Raw genomic sequence first — 22,579 nt, 5'->3', positions numbered from 1 at the left:
TAGAGTAGCACTGGACATCATTTGAGAAAATTACAGTCAGTTCCACACAAAATCAGAAGAATTTAGCGGTGGGTGTTTTTGTTCCGGTGTGGACCTGGTCGAGGTCCTTCGGTAGCTGCGCGCTTGCTAATGACGTCACGCTTTCAGCACGTATTTTTCAAATATCTTTCTTTGCCTCTGTGTTTGTTTTTACCCCTGGCTGTTCTATTTTAATATATATATGATATAATATTTTAATTCGGTTGATAAAAAAAATGTAACAAAATAATTAAAATAACGCCACATAAGCGAGTCAGCTCCGACGTCACTTCCCCCTATGCCCGGAGAAGCCGCTGCTGGAACAGCACTGGGACGTTTACGTTTCTCCTACCGAACTTGCAACAATGCTGCGGTTCACTCGGGCTGCAAGATTGTATGGATATAATGTCTGCATATACTCGCAGTGCCTCTCAATTATTTCACGCCCGCCCCTACCAAGGAGAAAAAGATTCGCGCCCCCCCACAACCATTTTTTTTCTGTCTTTGTATATTGAGATTAGATTGTCAATAAAATATCCCTTAACTAACCTACATTGATAAGAAATATAATTTCGAGAACTATTATCGTGAGGATCTCGAAGCTCAGTACTCTGTTGTGCAAATATTGATGAGATGACAAATATTTGTCATGTCATGTCATTATCCTCACCGCTTATCCTGAACAGGGTCGCGGGAGGGTACTGGGGCTTTTCCCAGCTGACTTGGGGCGAAAGGCGCACTCCACCCTTGACTGGTCGCCAGCCAGTCACAGGGCAGACAAAGACACCGTCACTGAGTGGGAACTGAACCCACGTTGCCTGCACACAACTCAGGCGAGTGTACTACTCCACCACCATCACTGACATGATAAATATTTACTAATACGTTTTTTGTAAAAAACTTTATTAACATTAACAAACACAGTTATTAATACGTACATAATATAGAAAAGACAAAAAGAAGAGCCAGGGGGAATTTAAACAAAAATTCTATATGAATAACATAAAGCAACAGCTTTAGTATTGTTGTTGTGTCACCGTGGAAATGAGAAGTAGTTAGTAAATCCACCTTTAAAAGCCAAACTTACGCCAATGCATGTTCGTTTTTTGTACTCAAGAAAAAAAGGGTCAAATAAAGACTCAACAACTGATTAGAGTTCCGATATTTAGTTTCTTCAATTTCTGGAGTTCAGGAAATAGTACAAAGACAGATATCTGGGGGGCTTTTTCTTAATCTCACGAGAAACTGCACTCGGGCGAGCGCAGTCGAAAAAATGCGCGCCATCTTTCATCCCAGCTTCAGTTTTTATAGGAGTTTTTTATGTCAAGGGTAATGTAGGTTGAATCGGTCGTCCCCGCTCCCTCCCACGGCACGGGTCGACGTCCAAGGGAAGGTCCTCCCCAGGTTACTCATCGTCTGGATAGTTGATTCCCGTCTGGTCCCCAAGACTGGCACGCCAAGGCTGGCCTTCTCCGGCGGGCAGTCTCTCCGTCTCTCCAGCTGGCATTCTTCTGTAATCTTGTCGGTGTGCATGTGTATGTGCACGTGTAAATGCAAGTGTATGTGCAGGTGTAATTATATGTCTGTGTGTGCGCGTGTGTATGTGCATGTGCTCTAATCTCCAATTGTTATGTCTTTCGGAATGTGTTTTTTTTATAGCGTCTGTGTGAGTCCTGCAGTGCCCAATTTGGTATGTTTGCATCTCGACAGCCAATGTGGAGAATGTGCTTCGTCGTATTTGACCATGAAGTGCTGTGAATGTGAATGCAAGTCATGGAAATGCTATGTGCGCAAAGTTGTTCCCACTACTGAGAATTTCAATAAAGTTCACACACTAAGTAGAATAAATTTAGCATATGAGAATAATATAAGAAATCAGTAAACATCAGGCCTAAAATCCCAGTCTTTCTTGTGACCAGTGCTTCTAGTTTCATTTGATAAATGCTTCTTGTTTCATCCATGTTAAAAATATTCAGTAAATATGAACCTGCTAACTTTAATAATCGACATTCTGTCCCGTATGTGTTCAAAATAATATCAGTAACTGTAATACAATCCTTCACCTTTTACTTGTCGGTTTGCTGAACATTTGTTTATGCCAAATGATATCAGTGCAGAAAATAAACGCCAAAGAAAAACCAATAGTGGGGGGTGAACTCCATGTTTTTCCCAGGATAAAATTGGAACTGATTATTTAACATTTTACATTTTCTGGTTTTTATATCTTGTTCAAGCAATTCCTTACAGATACTTTTTCTGCGTTGAGCCTACTTATCAGTCAAGGTCGTGTTCTTTTGGCTTCACAAAGAATCCTCGAGTACAAGAAGCGAAAGTCACTTTCTTCAAAAGCAGGTGGCCACAATAAATAAAAACCTTACTTGCTCAATATTTTTCCATAACATTAAGATTGAACCCGCCAGGACATCGTGGACATTGGATATCGATGCGAAATAACCATCACAGAGGAATGTTGCTATATGATCGCAAAATTCCGGACGAACTGGCGAGGCCGCCCGGCTCACTGTGGTTTGTCATCGGGACCGGGAGGCGGCGCAGGCGACGCAGGGAGAGGAAGCAGAAGCGGGGCTGCAGGTTCGGTGTCTTGCTACGGCTGCAACGGCAGCCCCACAGGCAACCACTGCCGAGTCTCTACCAACGCCCCTCACTGTCGGACATCTACACCGCCCGGTACCTCAGAAGGGCTCTCAACATCGTTGTGCCGTTATAGCGAGGAACACCTTTCTTATATCAATGACTCTGCAGACGTGGCTGTTGTCAAAGCAGGTTTACTGATACTCAAAAGGGTAAAACTGTGAAAATCAGAAATGAAATACAATTACAAAATGTATAAACAAATTGTACATCACATTATGCTGTATATAAGCATCCTAGACACCATCTTAAGCACTCTCATGTTCGTGAGTAGCAAGCTACAAACAACACTGCTACGGGCCATTTGAAAATTACAGCCGGCAAATATACATCAAACCAAACAATTCCGCTTTTAAACACAAATGAATTATACGCACCGGCGATGCCTCGAAATAAAGACATGTGCGATCTCTCAGGACCGCAGAGAAACGTGCGTCGTTGTCGTCTATTTGCAATACGGCACGTCACTTCCGCATTGTAAAAAAAAAGGCACACTAGTTGTAGTTACCCGTAATTTCCTCTAGAGAGCACCAAAGGCATTTGAATATTTTCAAACAGTCTCAGAACACCGACACACAGAAACAAACACAACTTTTACTGCGTAACAGAACATTAATATTTCCCGATTTCATTATATAAGCAATCCAAAGTATAAAAAATATAATATAGCATGAAAAAAAATATTTGGTATATTTGACAAAATTATAGTTTTTTCCGAAGTGAGATTCTGCTTAGCAACACATCCCAAACACTTGATAGAGCTCAACCTAGAAAGAGGTTTTAGCTAGTCAGAAATTTATTCAGAAAGCGAAATATTAAATTTATCTGAGGGGATATTTGAAGAGTTTGAGTTATGTTCAATGAACCATACATATACAAGCCAGCCAAACACAGCGAGAAAACCAGCGCTGACTCCAGTCGCCATCAAGTTGCCAACTCCTGACATTCCAAAACCTTTGAGAGAAACTGAGACTATTTGCGTTTCTCTTTCTTGTTCTTTTTATAGTTCAACTTCTAGTTATGTTTTTCACCTTTTCACGCAGTGTAATGAAGGCCAGTTGAGCAAGTGGAACAAGTGATTTTATTTCTGATTGTGGAAGGCACCGATATCATCAGCACCGTTTCTTCTCACACCTTTTCCATTAAGTACGATTAAAAAGAAAACTGAAAAGCATAATGTTAACAAATGTTGTTCCAGGCAAAGGCAATTAATTTTTTTATTTACATGTTGGATGTAAACACCAAAACAAATCATCACTCAGACACAATGGTTCTTCTGGCACTGATCACATTGGCTTTGTGTCAATAAAAGAGCTTTGCAAAATTCAATTTCATCATATTTTATTGAAAATCACATTTACATCTTACCACAAAGACTCGGTTCTTTCAATTTTTTTCCTTTTTTTAATCTTCAAGGATCGCTGCAATTCTCGCCAGCACAATTGTGTCTCTCAGCTCCCTGTTTAGTGAAGAATTTTTTAGAACAAACGCTGCAACTGAATGGCTTGTCTCCACTGTGTGTTCTTGTGTGGTTTCGTAAATGTGACTTTTGAGAGAAACTCTTGGCACAAACTGAGCAGGAAAAAGGTTTTTCTCCAGTGTGTGTTCTTGTGTGATCTTTTAAAATTGACTTTACATTAAAGCTTTTGCCACAAACTGAGCAGGAAAAAGGTTTTTCACCACTGTGTGTTCTTGTGTGTTCTGTTAAATATGTCTTTTTCGAGAAGCATTTTCCACAAACTGAGCAGGAAAAAGATTTTTCACCACTGTGTGTTGTTGTGTGGCTTGTTAAATGCGACTTACGCAGGAAGCTTTTGCCACAAACCGAGCAAGAAAAAGGTTTTTCACCACTGTGTGTTCTTGTGTGGCTTGTTAAATTAGACTTGTCAGAGAAACTCTTGCCACAAACTGAGCATGAAAAAGGTTTTTCTCCACTGTGCTTTCTTGTGTGATATGTTAAACCTGACTTTTGAGAGAAGCATTTTCCACAAACAGAGCAAGAAAAAGTTTTTTCACCACTGTGTATTCTTGTGTGGCTTGTTAAATTACACTTGTCAGAGAAACTCTTGCCACAAACTGAGCATGAAAAAGGTTTTTCTCCACTGTGTGTTCTTGTATGTTGTGTTAAATTTTCCTTTCGAGAGAAGCATTTTCCACAAACAGAGCAGGAAAAAGATTTTTCACCACTGTGTGTTCTTGTGTGAATTATTAAATGAGACCTTTGAGAGAAACTCTTGCCACAAACTGAGCAGGAAAAAGGTTTTTCTCCACTGTGTATTCTTCTATGTTTTGTTAAAGTTGATTTTAGAGAGAATCCTTTGCCACAAACTGAGCAGGAAAAAGGTTTTTCTCCACTGTGTGTTCTTGTATGTTGTGTTAAATTTGCCTTTCGAGAGAAGCATTTTCCACAAACTGAGCAAGAAAAAGGTTTTTCTCCACTGTGCGTTCTTGTGTGCCTTACTAAATTCGTCTTTCGAGAGAAGCTTTTGCCACAAACCGAGCAGGAAAAAGGTTTTTCACCACTGTGTGTTTTTTTGTGCCCTTTTAAAGACAACTTTGAAGTTATTGAGTCAGTGTGACATGCCCTTTCACCTTTAGCTTGCCCATTATCATCATCATCATCGTCATGAGCATCTGATAATGTGTCCTCATTATGTGCTTGTGATGGCCCCCAGTGGTCTTCATCACCTTCTGTGTTCACGTGACGACTTGAGCTGCTGCTTGTAGGCTCCGCCCCTCTGTTGTCCTCACTCTCATCCTTGTTTTCATCTTCAGTCTTTATAGGGAGAACGTTCACTGGTGACTTGTTGATCTCTTCCTCCTCCTCCTTTTTGATGTGAGTCAAGTCTGGCTCCTCTTTCACAAAACGGAGATAGTTTTCACTGACGTCTGTAGGACACAGAAAGACAAATTTGGGTTGATAAAGTCAAAGCTCAGGCGGCGACTTTGACTTATATTGTTTTTACCGTGCTACCTTGACTTGTGCCTGCCGCATACAGAGCAATGTGTGCGACCCCGATTTGGACCGGACCATGGGGGCATTTCACAAAATTACGTCCTACGATGTAAGCCTCCCGTTAACCGCACAACAGTGATAAACGAGCATTTAAAAAGGAAGCATGTTGCGGCTGATGCCCGATTTCATTCCTGACATAGTCACAGACGTTTCTGGAAGCGAGCTGAAGTTAGCACACACAGGCTATTGTGTGCGTCTGATGGAACACCTGTTGTGGGACCCCAACATATTGATGCAGACCACTGGGGGCCATCGCAACAAAATGACATTAAAAAAATAGGAATCCTTCAAGTGAAATATGTTTACAATTATTTCATTTTGCATTTAGAGATAGTTTCATCGTGGGTACTTTTTGCTTCCATTATAATCTGGATACCAAAAAGAATTAAAGGCATCATAGTCGCTATTTATTGCATGATTTACGTTCGTTTTTGTTTTTTTTCTCTCCAAAATGACTTTTAGCCTGCTAGTACGTTCCAACATTCCCCTTTTTACTTTTTAAAAAAAAATAATTTCTGTTTCTAAATAAAATTTAAAACAAAATTATGTTTGAAGAGACAAAATCCCTACACATAAGCATTAAGCAACAACACTTTCACACTGACTTTCATGTTGACATATTTGAATAATGACTGTTTATATGAAAGTTATCCAATACATATTCAAATTAGACTAAGATACACCATAATATTATAAGAGTTCCCTGAATTATTTTGTAACTGCAATGATGGTTAACAGCTATAGGGTGTCAGTAATGAGTAACAAAGTAACACAAGACCTCCCATTGATACATCATCATTGTCATTTGGATAAATTACCAGGAACTACGAGTTGCGGGGGAGATGCAAACCACCTGAGCCACAGGAACTTTATTACCAGGAACTAAATGTTGGTGGAAAAGGGGGTTGTGACGTTCTCCCTTTTTAAGCGCATAGTAAGCCAAAGATGCAGATGCATTCCTTGCAGCATGCACTTGTTAACTGATGAGATCCGTGCAACCCTGGATGGATGCATTCAATGTATTTTAAATGTTTGGATGGGGTGAATCTACGCACATGTGCACAAAACAGTGCAGGGCCACCCGAGGTTCATTGACTCTCACCCGACGAAGCCAGTACAAAGTTAATAAATAAATAAAACCAATACGTACTTGATTAAAAAAAAAAAAAACTTAATATTTTGTGTTTTATCCACTAAAATTGATCAACTGCCATTGATGTTTTCGCCACAGAGTGCACATTTTTTAGAGTCGGACAGAATTCCATCCGTAAGGAATTGCTTGAACAAGATATAAAAACCAGAAAATGTAAAATGTTAAACGAGTTCAAATTTTATACTGGGAAAACATGGAGTTCACCCCCCACTATTGGTTATTCTTTGGCATTTATTTTCTGCACTGATTTAATTTGGCATAAACAAATGTTCGGCAAATCGACAAGTAAAAGGCAATATTTAAAAAAAACCGGCAATAACCTTGGACGATTTCCCCCAAAAAACTTAACGTTGTTATTCATATTTTTAACGATAGAAAGTCGTTCTTTACAAAGCAAATGAGAGTAAGACGTCTACAAACCTGCTTTGAGTGGCACAACACGAGGCTGCTTGTAACCTTCGTCCAGCAGTTGAAGATGTTGCTCGGACTCTTCTTTTATTCCACAAAGTTCCTCTTTGTACTTGGGTGTCGTTCTTTCACACATTTTCAAATGATAATTCCAAAAAATCCGCCCTTGATCTCTGCTTGGCGATGAGTCATGTGCCTCTTTTCGTTAGCGGCTAGCTAGCTAACAAGCTAAGCTAACTACGCCGAAAAGCATCAACGCGCGGAGATGAGGTTATCGGGACACAAAGACTTAATGTATTATGTCGTAGTCCTTTAGAGTAGCACTGGACATCCGATGAGAAAATTACAGTCAGTTCCACACTAAATCAGAAGAATTTAGCGGTGGACTGCTTTTGTTCCGGTGTGGACGGGTCGGTGTATGTGATCGAGGTCCTTCGGAAGCTGCGCGCTTGCTAATGACGTCATGCTTTAAAGCACGTATTTTTCAAATATATTTCTTTGCCTCTGTGTTTGTTTTTACCCCTGGCTGTTCTATTTTAATATATATTCTATGTAATATTTTAATTCGGTTGAAAAAAAATGTAACAAAATAACTAAATTCACGCCACATTGGTGAGTCATCTCTCGCGTCACTTCCGCCTATGCCCCGAGAAGCCTCTGCTGCTCCAGCAGTGGGACGTTTACGATTCTCTGACCGATGCTGCGGTTCACTCGGGCTGCAAGATTGTATGAATATAATGTCTGCATATACTAGCAGTGCTTCTCAATTATTTCACGCCGGCCTCTACCAAGAAGAAAAAGATTCGCTCCCCCCACCACCAAATTCTTTTCTGTCTTTGTATAGTGATGTTAGATTGTCAATAAAATATCCCTTAACTAAGCTAAATTGATAAGAAATATAATTTTGAGAATTATTATTGTGAGGATCTCGAAACTCAGTACTCTGTTGTGCAAATATTGATGAGATGATAAATATTTACTCATATGTTTTTTGTCAAATCTTTATTCACAAAAGCAAACCAAACACATTTATGAATACCGAAATCCATGCGATGCATCTAATTTGAAGTACTTAGCACCTGCCATGTCACTCAGGATTTTTTCACGCTTGGGAATCTGATAATGTTCTCTTATATGAAACAAATCAGTGCCTACCTTCTGCCAGGGAGTTGTGGGAAGGTTAGCTACCAGTATTGGCTCTTTGACTTGTTTGTGTTGGCGTTTTTGGCAAACTTGGCATTTTTGAATCATTTCTTCTATGTCTTTGTTAATGCCCGGCCAGTAGATGGCTTCTCGTGCTCTTCTCTTACATTTCTCCACTCCCAGGTGTCCTTTGTGAAGACGCTGAAGCATGTCCTTGTGCATAGCTTGTGGAACTACAATCCTGTCCGTCCTCAGCAGGAGGCCGTCCGCCATGCACAACTCCGCTCTCATCGGGTAAAACTGAGGGCAGTTCCCTTTTGACCATCCATTGTTCATACATTGTGACACTTGTTAATGTGAGCCTCAGCCTCCTCCGCCGTAACGCAGTCCTTGATGTCACTGTTAGGGTGCGGCGCTCGGGATAACGCATCAGCAAGCACTATGTATTTTCCAGGCGTGTATATTAGCTCAAAATCATAGCGCTGCAATGTCATCATCATGCGTTGAATTCTGGGCGTCATGTCATTGAGATTTTTCTTCCTAATTGAAATCAGTGGCTTATGATCAGTCTCTGCTATGAACGTGGGCAGTCCATAAACATACGTGTGAAATTTGCCACATCCAAACACTAAACCCAGTGACTCCTTTTCGATCTGAGCAGAGCGATTTTCAGTCTCTGACATTGACCTGGATGCATAGGCTACAGGTTGCCATGTGTCTCTCGCCTTTTGCAGCAGTACGGCACATCGCCCATCGACGCTTCAGTGGAAATTTTGGTTGGTTTTGATGGATCAAAGTAGGCAAGGACTGGCTCAGTTGTCAGTTCTCTTTAGATCTTGCCATTCTTTGTCATGTTTTGTTGTCCACTCAAAGACTACGTTGTGATGCAGCAGCAAACTTAGGGACTTTGACTTGAAGAGAGGTTTGGAATGAACTTGCCCAGGAAGTTTATCATCCCCATTGCTCGCAGAAGTCCTTTTTTTTTCGGTTGGAGCTGGCATGTCCAGTATTGCTTGCACTTTGGTCCTGTCAGGCACCACTCCATCTGCTGTGAGCTTGTCTCCCAAGAATGTCAATTCTGTAACTCCAAACAGACATTTCTCTCGTTTTAGTTCATTCATTTTAACTCTTTGTAGCAGTTCCTCGAGTCTCTCATTGTGTTCTTGTTCCGTGTTCCCCAAACAACCAAATCATCAATGTACACACGGGTTCCTTCCAGACCTTCTATGATTGACTCCATAGCTCTGTGAAAGAACTCAGGCGCAGACTTTATGCCAAATGGCAGTCTCAGAAAACAGAAACGCCCAAATGGTGTGTTGAAGGTGGTGTACCTGCTGCTTTCGGTGTCCAGCTTCAGCTGCCAAAATCCATGCGATGCATCTCATTTGCTAAAGTACTTCGCACCTGCCATGTCACTCAGGATTTCTTCACGCTTGGGAATCTGATATGGTTCGTTTTTAATGTTCTCATTCAGATCTTTGGGGTCGAGGCAAACACGTAACTCTGGGAAGTTCCTCTTTTTAACACACGTGACGGAATTTACCCAGTCGCAGGGTTCTTCCACTTTCTCTATGACTTTGATTGGTGTCATTCTGCTCAGTTCCTTTTTTAATCTCTCTTTGAGAGGGGCTGGAACTCTTCTCGGGGCATGTACTACAGGTTCAGCATCTTCCTTGAGCTGTATTTTGTAAGGACAAGGTAGCGTACCTTGTCCTTTGAAGACAGAAAAGTATTTGTTCACTATACTCTTACTACCTTCACTCTGCAACACTTTGTTGTTCTTTTTGACATCCTTGCTGTTGATTTAGTAAATTATTTTTATCAATCCAAGATCTTCAGATGTCTTGTCTCCAAGGATTGACTCCAGTCCACTTGACACAATTGTGAACGTTAATTTGTGTTGTCTTCCCTTTGCTGTCACTTTTAGCCTACAACATCCCTTTGTTTTTATTGGCTGATTGTTGTAGGTTTACAATTTCACGGGCTTGTCTGTGACTCTTTCCGGTTGTGGTTTCAAGTCTTTTTCATTAATTTTGTTTGCTTTTGCTCATGTGTCAATTTTAAAAGAAACAAGTGTCCCATTGACAAGCAGTGGTGCAATCCATTTATCTTCTTTTACTGCATTAACAGCTTGCTCTGGGTCTCCTCTAGTTTGTTGTTGCACATCGCTTTCGTCATATGACACGATTTTGATGAAAAATGTGTCACTGAGGTCATCACTATCATCTGTGTCTTCCTGCACGGTGTGCACTTTCTTCTTGGTGTTGCACATCTTAGCATAGTGATTTTGCTTTTTACACTTAGCACATGTTCTCCCAAATGCAGGACACCGTTTTGGCTCGTGCATTTCTCCACACTTTTTACAACTGAATGGAGCTTGATCATTTTCATTGTTTTTGGTCTTTTTCTTGAATCGCAGTTTACCTTTCCTCGTCACTGCCTTCACGGACTCTGCTTCTTCATAAGATGGTGCTGCTTGGGAAGTTAGCACGTGCTGCTTTGCTAGCTCGTTAGCTTGGCAAGTCTTTATTGCATTTTCCAATGTTAGGTCCGCCTCCCTCAACAGCCTCTCTCTTAGTTTCTTTTCGTTAGTCCCGAACACAATCTGATCCCTTATCATTGAGTTCTTCAGATCACCAAAGTTACAAGACTTGGCTTGAATTTTGAGATCGGTGAGGAAATTGTCAAAGGACCAACCGGGCTGTTAGAGTCTTGAACAAAACACGTATCTCTCATAAGTTCCGTTTTTCTTAGCTAGACAGTGTTCATCAAATTTTTGTAGGACCTTTTCAAACTTGTCTTTATCTTCGGGTTCATTGAATACCTCGATGGCCTCGGCTCCGGCATTGGTTCGCAAAAGGGCTATTTTTCTTTCGTCCGTTCTGTTTCTGACTCCCACGGCAGCAAGGGAGAGCTGGAATTGTTGCTTGAAAGCCGTACATAATTTCAACAGGAGGTGCTACTGTCAGACCCAAAGTGTATCCTCAACCTGAGCTTCATTCTGTCTTAACTGGGGCCGGTCTGTCATCACTACCAGCAGGTGTACAACGTGAAACTATTCCAACAATACAGAGTGACCAAGCTTCACCAACAACCGATAGTACATCTGATCGTTTGCTTACAGCACTGGAGAAGCAAAATGAAATTACATCTTCACTTTTCAAACAACAATCACTTTTGCTGTTACCCAAACGAGATTTGCAAGTTTTTGATGGAGATCCATTACAATACCTAAGTTTCATAAGAGCCTTTGAACACAACATCGAAGAAAGAACTCCTAATCACAAGGACTGTTTGTACTACCTCGAGCAATATACCAGAGGCCAGTCCCTGGATCTGGTCCGAAGCTGTCAACATCTGCCACCTTCTCGTGGATTCATTAAGGCGAAGTCTTTGCTACAAGAGCATTTTGGAGATCCGTTTAAAGTAGCTTCTGCATACATGGACAAGGTACTTTCATGGCCTTTGATAAAGGGAGAAAATCTCAAGGCATTGCAGGCCTACAGTTTATTTCTTCGTGAATGCTGTAATTCAACGGGAGATTCTGTAGGTGACCTAAACGTGCCCACCAATATGCAAATTATGGTTAAAAAACTGGCTTACGAGCTTAGAGATAAGTGGAGAAGTGTGGTCTGCCATCTGCAAGAAACGTACCATCGCAGAGCCACATTTCATGACATTGTGGAGTTTGTGGAGAAGCAAGTTAAGATTGCAAGTGATCCTCTCTTTGGAGATATACAAGATTTGCCTGCAACAGGAAAAAGAGTTTAGAGCTGTGACATTTCGGACTGGTACGAAAGCTAAAGGGAGTAGCTTTGCCACTACAATAGCACCTGTGGAAAAGAAAATGGAGCCTGTAAATAAAATGGAGAAGAACTTACCTGTAAAGGCATGCTTGTTTTGTGGAGCTGGACATTCTTTGGATGTTTGCCTTCTATTGGATAAAAAGACGCAAGTTGAAAAGATGTCTTTTTTGAAGGAAAAAGGAATGTGCTTTGGGCACAGAAGCAGAGAATGCAAAGGACGTTTGGTGTGTAGAGTATGCAATAAGAAGCACCCTACCTTGTTGCATATTTATTCCCAAACGAAGCAAATAAGTTCAACACAGGCCGATGTTGATTTAGAAAGTGTCAGAGACGGAGGGTGCTGTGGTGTCAATTCAGTCCAGTGGCTTGACTGGGACCAGTAAACAGGACTATGTGTTATCAATACTACCCGTCCAGGTGAAATCCAAAAGAGGTAACAAAACTTTGTCTTCTGTTGGGTACAGAGGCGCGCAGAACTGTGTTGAGAGGGCTGTTGTACTAGATCTCCTGTGAGGAATCAATCGGCTCCTGTGTGAAGTTGCCGGCTTCCTGGTCATCTTTCTCTCAAAACGAGCGCTGTTGGAATTTATCTTTATATCAATGTTAGAATTTAACTTTAACCCAATGTAAACTCAAATAAGTAATCTGACTCCAATTTGCGACCTTACCCAACTCTCACTCATCCAACAATATGCGCGCTCGTTCTGCAATAGAAAGGTATCAGGAAGCCGGCATTTTCACGCACAAGTGGGTTTATTCCCAATACACAGATTTCTACATGGCACCTGGATCTCGGGTCCCTCTCAATACAACTCTACACCTCTCTTGCCACCAGCGAATGTGTTCTACCTCCGAGTTGCCCAGTACTGATTCATACTATACAACATGCAAAATGGCACAGACAAAGGCATCCTGGCATGATTCTATTGGCTATGTGTATTGCAGTTAACTTTAGCTCGCTCTCATTGGTCTTTCTCCTCCCGCCGAATCCCGTGGCGACTCCTCCTGCTAGTGCTATCCCCCGATGGCCTCTCCTTCGTCCACTGGTCCCGGAGTCATCTCGTCTCGCTCAGCACCATCTGCTTCTAAAACATTCCATTCATGCACAACCCCCGCAACCAGTTTCGCGCCACCAGTCACACTCTCAGCATTTTACAATATCACATTTTCATACATTGGATGCACCAACATCTAATGAACTATGTTAAGATCAAACTCTTATATTCCTTTAATAGTCAAAAGTATGAAATCCTTTAAGTGTAACTGAAGTTTAGACCATGCTAATGACCAGACTTTTTTTTTATTTATTACAATTTATATTTAAGCTTGTTTATGTAATCATACAATATTTATTCAATTATTTTAATGTAAAATTATATCAATATTAATTTAAACCTTTTTATTTCACTCTTGATTATTTCTTAACTTATTTGTTCATTTGAATATGTGTGCAATTTAAATTATTCCATCCATCCAGCCATTTTCTGCCACTCATCCGGGGTCAGCTTATTGAATTAATTTAATACAAAAGTATTTTTTATATTTCAATATTTATTTCGAGATTAGGACTCTTCTCAATGAGTTCAATATTTAGAAAATGTTTCTATATTTCTTATTAATTGAATTAAGTCTGTATGTGGTTGCCAATTTTATGATTTCCCTATTTCATTATATAACTAATCCAATGTATAAAAAGCATAATATAGCATGAACAAAAATATTTGATATATTTGACAAAATGATAGTTGTTACGGCCCTGGGCTAGGGCCCACCTACAAGGCCACTCCCTTCGTGTATGCCAGTAGCTCTTGTACCCTTTTGTTTGTAAAGTCAATGGACTTGTGCCTCATCACTGGCCTGATTTCCCACTCGTTCCCCGTTGGTGGACTTCGTTCCTGCTCGTGGACGTCCCAATCAACGAGCTCCATCTGTGCAGCTGGGACCAATAAAAGGACCTCGGTCCAGCTGCTCAGGGCGGCTGGAACTTTACAGTTCAGTTCGCCTCGCTTGCGCTCGTTGTGTCTCTTGGTTGGACTTTTGTGAATTCTTGAGACACTCGCTTTTGTTATTTGTACTCATTTGTTAATACTGGTTGATTAAGATCCTTTGTTTAGAACCTACCTCCTTGCTTTACTAAAAATAAATTGTAAACTCTTTCCACACCATTTAACAGCTTGGTTTATGTTACTTCCCTCCTTCCCTAGCAGAGCTGGTCGTAACATATTGGGGGCTCGTCCGGGATCTACCTTTCCAAATTATACATCATTTCCCGGCGTTGGAGTAAGGGAAGAGTTGCAATTGTTTTTTTTCATGTAGGTAATTTGGCTCGTTAGTATTGTTAGGTCAAGATGGCAACGTTTAGCGTCTTAGATTTTGTTGCAAATCCATCAATGCAGGTCCTGGAGATGTGCAAGAAAACTCATTTACTTAGTATTGTTGAACATTTTAAGTTGCAGGTTCCGAAACAAATCCGAAAGGATGAACTTCGCGTGCACATTCGGGATAGGTTGGTGGAAATGGGCCTGCTGGTCTTGCCAGCTGAAGACCTCTCTCCAAAGCCCAATCCAGGGTTTGTGACACCTCCTAGGGGCGGAGAGAGACACCTCCTGGGGCTCTCCAGAACTGAGGGTGCGGCGTCCGAGGGCGATGAACGGCCTGATCAACCGTACAGTCACTCTCGTGGAGACCCCCTCTCGACTCCTCGTTCTCCTGGCTCGGCTAGTGAGGCGAAACTAAAAGTTCGTCTAGCTCGCCTCAAGTTGGAAGCTGAGGAAAGGGAGAGTGCCCGCAAAGCCCATGTGGAGCTGGAGGTGCGTAAAATGGAGATCGAGGCAGACAAAGCTGTCAAACTTAAGCGGCTGGAGCTTGAAGCTCAGCGACACCTGTCGAGCCCTGGCCTTGGGGCAGGCCTGTCTTCCACCTTCCAGACCCTCAACCCCGTTGATGTAAGTAAATGCATTCCTCTTATGCCGAAATTCCAAGAGAATGAGATTGATGCATATTTCTCAGCGTTTGAGAGAATCGCGATGGCTTTACAGTGGCCACGTGATGTTTGGCCAATTCTCTTACAATCTGAAATGTCTGGAAAAGCGCAGGAAGTAATTGCGGCCTTGCCCCTTGAAGAAAGCTTATGTTACGATACCGTCAAAACCGCCTTCTTGCGTGCTTACCAATTAGTGCCTGAGGCATACAGGCAAAAATTTCGGAATCTTAGAAAAGCCCCAAACCGCACTTATGTAGAATTTGCTCGGGAGAAGGGAACCCTTTTTGATAAATGGTGTGCATCTGTGCAAGCTGCAACATTTTCCGCTGTTAGGGAACTCATGTTGTTGGAGGACTTTAAGAACAATCTCCCAGAATGTGTTGTTGTCTACCTAAATGAGCAAAAAGTGACCAGTCTTTCTGGAGCTGCTGTTTTAGCTGACGAATTTGCATTAACCCACAGAACTGTCTTTACCAACCCTGTAAAAGGTTCCCCTGTACCTCCACCTATGAGCACTTCGCCTCCTAAACTCACCAATGAAGATCGAGAGTGTTTTTACTGCCATAAAACGGGACATATCATCTCAAACTGCCCCGCGCTAAAACGAAAATCGGATCGGTCCGCATCCCAAACCAAAGGCGTTGGTTTAATTACATCCGACACCGTTAGTTTAAACCCCCATAGCATTTTTGGGTCTGCGCTTTCAGAACCCTTGAAACGAACAGGTAAAACAAATAAAGTAATTCCACTGTTAAAGGCACGAAGGGACAAAACGGTATCATCGTCCTCGTCAGTTTCACCGAATGTTCTTAATCATGTTAGCACCTTTCGTGAGCATCCTCTTAAGACAAACAAAATTGCCCATACTGCACTTGCCGAGGCACAGCCAAAAATGAAGCGTCGCTATGTCAAACAGGCTGTGAGACGTGACTTCGGAATCGGTGATAAAGTGCTTGTTTTCCCTCCTTTTCCTGGTCGCGCATTATCGGCCAAGTTTGCTGGTCCATACGAAATACAACAAAAACTCAGTGGTACAGACTATGCAGTAAATACGCACATTAAAACGCAAATTTGCCATATTTGCCGGCGCTGGTGGAGTTCTGATGCAGGAGGATGATAGTGGGGTAGATCATATTAGTTTCACGAAAATTCCAGAGATGCCAACTCCGTTAATCGCCCATTGCAAAAGAAATGTCACTATTGATTGCTCTCCAACACTTCTCAGGTGCACTTTGGGTCCAGCTATCCACCTTTGTATAAGTATGACCAACTTTACTTTGTATTTTGTGTATGTTGTGCTTGATATAAAATTTTGTTTTGTATTTTAAGGGGGGGAGTGTATCGGCCCTGGGCGAGGGCCCACCTACAAGGCCACTCCCTTCGTGTATGCCAGTAGCTCTTGTACCCTTTTGTTTGTAAAGTCAATGGACTTGTGCCTCATCACTGGCCTGATTTCCCACTCGTTCCCCGTTGGTGGACTTCGTTCCTGCTCGTGGACGTCCCAATCAACGAGCTCCATCTGTGCAGCTGGGACCAATAAAAGGACCTCGGTCCAGCTGCTCAGGGCGGCTGGAACTTTACAGTTCAGTTCGCCTCGCTTGCGCTCGTTGTGTCTCTTAGTTGGACTTTTGTGAATTCTTGAGACACTCGCTTTTGTTATTTGTACTCATTTGTTAATACTGGTTGATTAAGATCCTTTGTTTAAAACCTACCTCCTTGCTTTACTAAAAATAATAGTGATGGGTAGTTGAGGCATCCTGTATCGTTTTGACACAGTGACACACTGTGTTGACACTGTGTTGCTGAATACTGACACCTGGTGGACTTGCAGGAAAAATTTGACCGGGTCATCAGACTCTGATCTGTCAAACTAATTTTATCCAATTCCATTGATTAGGTATTTGCATTCACATTATTTTTACATATACATACTTTCATAAAAAAATCGTTGATATTCGAGACGCAGTTGATAAATTAAGTGAAAATCTGTCTAAATGCCGAAGTAAAAGTGTTGTGAATGACAATGGACTCATTAGAATTAAAGATTTTTATTTAAAAAAATTTGTTTCTCCAGCGTTTTGTTATTCAGTCTATTTCTTTTTTTGAGGCAATTTCCCCCGCCTTTGAGAAGATCCTCTCACAAGGCACTGAAGAGGCCGGTGTGCACAACGCCTGTGTGGCTCATAGAAATAGGTGAGGAAACGTTGCCTCCATGGACTTCCAGTATAAGAGCGGGTCTTCCGTACGTGCAACGTGTCCTGCTGACGTATAGCGCTGCACCTCTGGGTGCGCATCAACAGTGACGTCTTCCATCTTGCGGATATTTAATGCAAAGTAACGTGCCAATAACTCGATGCTTGTTTTGAGCGTCCATCCTGTTGACAGATGCGCGTCCCTATGAACACAGTTTGGCGCGCGACCGCCGTGTCGACGCGATTCTGGTAGTGGTCACGTGACTTTCTCAAAGCAGTACGCGCACCGTCACGGGGTTTGCCCTGGAAGCTCGGCGCGCGCATCGACGCCTCGGTGTCGCTGGACCCATCACTAAAAAATAAATTGTAAACTCTTTCCACACCATTTAACAGCTTGGTTTATGTTACTTCCCTCCTTCCCTAGCAGAGCTGGTCGTAACAATAGTTTTTTTCCAAAGTGAGATTCTGCTTAGCAATAAACCCCAAACGCTTTATAGAGCTCAACCTAGAAAGAAAGAAATGTATTCAGAAAGCGTAATATTAAATGTATGTGAGGGGATATTTGAAGAGTTTGAGTTTTGTTCAATCGACCATACATATACGAGCCAGCTAAACACAGCGAGAAAACCAGCGCTGACTCCAGTCGCCATCAAGTTGCCAACTCCTGACAAAACCTTTAAGAGAAACTGAGACTATTTGCATTTCTTTCTGGTTCTTTTTATGGTTCAACTTCTACATCTGTTTTTCACCTTTTCACAGCGTAATGAAGGCCAGTTGAGCAAGTGGAACAAGTGATTTTATTGATGATTGTGGAAGGCACCGATTTCATAAGCACCGTTTCTTCTCACACCTTTTCCATTAAATACGATTAAAAAGACAACTGAAAAGCATAATGTTAAAAAATGTTGTTCCAAGCAAAGGCAATTAATTTGATTTATAATGCTTGATCTTAAAAACAAAAAAAACTCATCACTCAGATACGATGGTTCTTCTGGCACTGATCACATTGGCTTATTGTCAATAAAAAAGCTTTGCAAAATTCAATATATCATATTTTATTCAAAATCAAACTTTTCATCTTACCACAAAGAGTCAGTTCCTTCAGTTTTTTGTTTTATTTTTTTTAAGCTTCAAGGATCGCTGCTATTCTCACCAGCACAATTGTGACTCTCAGCACCCTGTTTAGTGGAGAATTTTTTAGCACAAACGCTGCAACTGAATGGCTTGTCTCCAGTGTGTGTTCTTGTGTGGCTTCGTAAAAGCGACTTTCGAGAGAACCTCTTGCCACAAACTGAGCAGGAAAAAGGTTTTTCTCCAGTGTGTGTTCTTGTGTGACAAGTTAAATTTGACTTTACAGAGAAGCGTCTACCACAAACTGAGCAGGAAAAAGCTTTTTCTCCACTGTGTGTTCTTGTGTGTTGTGTTAAACCTCCCTTTTCAGAGAATCCTTTGCCACAAACTGAGCATGAAAAAGGCTTCTCTCCACTGTGTGTTCTTGCGTGCCTTGTTAAATCAAACTTTTGATAGAAGCTTTTGCCACAAACTGAGCAAGAAAAAGTTTTTTCTCCACTGTGCATTCTTGTGTGGATTGTTAAATCAAACTTTTGATAGAAGCTTTTGCCACAAACTGAGCAAGAAAAAGTTTTTTCTCCACTGTGCATTCTTGTGTGCCTTGCGAAATGAGACTTTAGAGAGAAGCTTTTGCCACAAACCGAGCAGGAAAAAGGTTTTTCTCCACTATGTGTTGTTGTGTGTTTTCTTAAATTAGACTTTCCAGAAAAGCTTTTGCCACAAACTGAGCAGGAAAAAGGTTTTTCTCCAGTGTGTGTTCTTGTGTGTTCTGTTAAATTTCCCTTTTGGGAGAAGCATTTTCCACAAACTGAGCAAGAAAAAGGTTTTTCACCACTGTGTGTTCTTGTGTGGCTTGTTAAATTTGATTTTAGAGAAAAGCTTTTACCACAAAACAAGCAGCAAAAAGGTTTATCTCCGCTGTGTGTTCTTGTGTGCGGTTTTAACGACAGCTTTGAAGTGAATGAGTCAGTGTGACATGCCCTTTCACCTTTGGCTTGCCCATCATCATCATCATCGTGTGATAATGTGTCCTCATTTTGTGCTTGTGATGGCCCCCAGTGGTCTTCATCACCTTCTGTTGTCACGTGATGACTTGAGCTGCTGCTTGTAGGCTCCGCCCCTCTGTTGTCCTCACTCTCATCCTTGTTTTCATCTTCAGTCTTTATAGGGACAACGTTCACTGGTGACTTGTTGATCTCCTCCTCCTCCTTTTTGATGTGAGTCAAGACTGGCTCCTCTTTCACAGAACGGAGATCGTATTCACTGACGTCTGCAGGACACAAAAAGACAAACACACATTTTGTTTGGTCAAGTCAAACCTCATGCGGCGACTGTCTTATATCGTTTCTACCGTGCTACCTTGACTTGTGCATTTTAAAAAGGAAGCACGTTGCGGCTGATGCCCGATTTCATTCCTGACATAGTCACAGACGTTTCTGGAATATGTATTCTAATTCAACTAAGATACACCATAATATTTTAAGAGTTCACTGAATCATTTTGGAACTGCAATGACGCTTAACAGCTATAGGGTGTCAGTAATGAGTAACAAAGTAACACAAGACTGATACATCATCAATGTCATTTGGATAAATTACCAGGAACTATGAGTTGTGGGGGAGATGCAAACCACCTGGGCCACAGGAACTTTATTACCAGAAACTAAATGTTCCTGGACTTGTTGGTGGAAAAGGGGGTTGTGACGTTCTCCCTTTTTAAGCTCATAGTAAGCCAAAGATGCAGATGCATTCCTTGTAGCATGCGCTTGTTCACTGATGAGATCCGTGCAACCTTGGATGGATGCATTCAATGTATTTTAAATGTTTGGATGAGGTGAAACTACGCACGTGCACAAAACAGAGCAGGGCTACCCGAGGTTCATTGACTCTCACCTGACCAAGTCAGTAAAAAGTTCATAAAAAAATAAGACCAATACGTACTTGATTTTTTTTTTTTTTTAAACTTAATATTTTGTGTTTTATTCACTAAAATTGATCAACCGCCATTGACGTTTTCGCGGCAGTGTGCACATTTTTAGAGTCAGGCGGAATTCCTTCCGTAAGGAATTGATTGAACAAAATATAAAAACCAGAAAATGTTATTTTGTTATATTAAATGTAAATTTTATACTGGGAAAAACATGGAGTTTACCCCCCACTAATGGTTATTCTTTGGCATAAATTTTCTGCACTGATTACATTTGACATAAACAATTGCTCAGCAGACCTGCAAGTAAAAGGCAATACAGTGAACCCCCGCTACTTCGCGGTTCACCTTTAGCAGGTTCAGTGCTTCGCGGGTAAAAAAATATTCGGGAGCATTGTAGTTTCGCCGAGCGGCACAAGGGGGCGCTGAAGCGGTTAGACGGCCGGCGTGCGCCGAAGAGGAGAGTGGACGAAGAAGAGCAGGTTCCCCCGGACACGATTGGTGGCGACGGACACGATCGGGGGCGACATTTTGCTTCTTTCGGGACCGTGCGTGAGCTCCGAAGGAGACCGGCCGGCGTGTGTGGCTGTCAAGCCGAAGAGAAACAACTTCCGCCCGGGCACCGGCGGAGCGCGAGGCTGTCAGTTATGAATGAATAAATGAATAAATAAATATATGAAGAATGCCACCTTTCATTTCACTGTCATGATCCGTACCTGTCATGTGTTTTTGTTTTTTCAGCTGTGTGGGCGTTCCTCCAGCGATCGTCTCGCGCCATGCCGTCAGCTGCTGCGAGACGCGCTGATTACACTGACTATATTGTGATAATAAATATCTTTGTATCACCACCTTTTTTCCCGGGTCTGCGTTTGGAGAGTCCTGTTCAATCCTCCAGTTCTGCTGGAGGATCATAACATTCACAGGGCACACCGGACGGCGTACCAGCAGGTAAAAGTTGAAGTAATTAAATAAATACAAAAAGAAGTAATTGAATAAATACAAAAATAATGGCTGGGGAATAAAAAAATAATAAGTTTTAATAATAATTTGTTTTTTTGTTATAACATAAATTTGACTCTCTCTCTCTCTACCAGTGTGTATATATATATATATATATATATATATATATATATATATATATATATATATATATATATTTTTTTTTTTTAAGCATTTTTGAAGGTGTGCCGCTACTTTGCACCTATATATATTTTTATTATATATATATATATATATATATATATATATAGGTGCGAAGTATATATATATATATACACGGTGTTTTTTTTTTTTTTTTGAAGGTGCGACGCTACTTCGCGGATATTCAGTTTTCGCGGGTGGTCTCGGTCCCCATTAACCGCGATAACCGGGGGTTCACTGTATTTAAAAATAAAACGGCAATAACCTTGGACGCATTTCCCCAAACAACTTAATGTTGTGATGCATATTTTTAACGATAGAAAGTCGTTCTTTACAAAGCAAATGAGAGTAAAACGTGTACAAACCTGCTTTGAGTGGCACAACACGAGGCTGGTTGCAAACTTCGCCCAGCAGTTGAAGACGTTGCTCGTTCTCTTCTTTTATTCCACAAAATTCCTCTTTGTACTTGGGTGTCGTTCTTTCACACATTTTCAAATGATAATTCCCAAAAATCCGCACTTGATCTCTGCTTGGCGATGAGTCATGTGCCTCTTTTCGTTAGCGGCTAGCTAGCTAACAAGCTAAGCTAACTACGCCGAAAAGCATCAACGCGCGAAGATGAGATTATCGGGACACAAAGACTTAATGAATTATGTCGTAGTCCTTTAGAGTAGCACTGGACATCCTTTGAGAAAATTACAGTCAGTTCCACACTAAATCAGAAGAACTTAGTGGTGGGTGTTTTTGTTCCGGTGTGGATGTGGTCGAGGTCCTTCGGAAGCTGCGCGCTTGCTAATGACGTCATGCTTTAAGCACGTATTTTTCAAATATATTTCTTTGCCTCTGTGTTTGTTTTTACACCTGGCTGTTCTATTTTTATATATATTCTATGTAATATTTTAATTCGGTTGATAAAAAAAAATTAACTAAATAATTAAAATAACGCCACAAAAGCGAGTCAGCTCCGACGTCACTTCCCCCTATGCCCGGAGAAGCCGCTGCTGGAACAGCAGTGGGAAGGTTACGTTTCTCCTACGGAACGAAGCAACAATGCTGTGGTTCAATCGGGCT

At 41.4% G+C, this 22,579-nt stretch overlaps 1 protein-coding gene and 1 long non-coding RNA gene across 2 annotated transcripts; both read right to left on the bottom strand.

Annotated features, from left to right (window-relative positions):
* Positions 1–4,066: 4,066 nt before the first annotated feature.
* On the bottom strand, positions 4,067–14,418 carry LOC148341879 (uncharacterized). The gene is made up of 2 exons (XM_088287977.1): positions 14,385–14,418; positions 4,067–5,559 (listed from the first exon to the last, which is right to left on the bottom strand). The coding sequence occupies exons 1-2, from the start codon at positions 14,416–14,418 to the stop codon at positions 4,082–4,084; spliced, it is 1,512 nt and encodes a 503-aa protein (XP_088144103.1). The 3' UTR covers positions 4,067–4,081.
* Positions 14,419–18,410: 3,992 nt separating this feature from the next.
* LOC148341878 (uncharacterized) lies at positions 18,411–22,132 on the bottom strand. Its single transcript, XR_015839708.1, has 2 exons — positions 21,874–22,132; positions 18,411–19,712 (listed from the first exon to the last, which is right to left on the bottom strand). It is a non-coding gene; the product is annotated as an uncharacterized LOC148341878 (long non-coding RNA).
* Positions 22,133–22,579: the final 447 nt, after the last annotated feature.

This window comes from Idiotropiscis lumnitzeri, chromosome 2 (genome assembly GCF_059441095.1).
Source record: "Idiotropiscis lumnitzeri isolate Australia: NSW breed Sydney's pygmy pipehorse chromosome 2, RoL_Ilum_1.0, whole genome shotgun sequence".
Classification (NCBI taxonomy): Eukaryota; Metazoa; Chordata; class Actinopteri; order Syngnathiformes; family Syngnathidae; genus Idiotropiscis; species Idiotropiscis lumnitzeri.
This window is presented reverse-complemented; position numbering and strand designations above follow the sequence as displayed.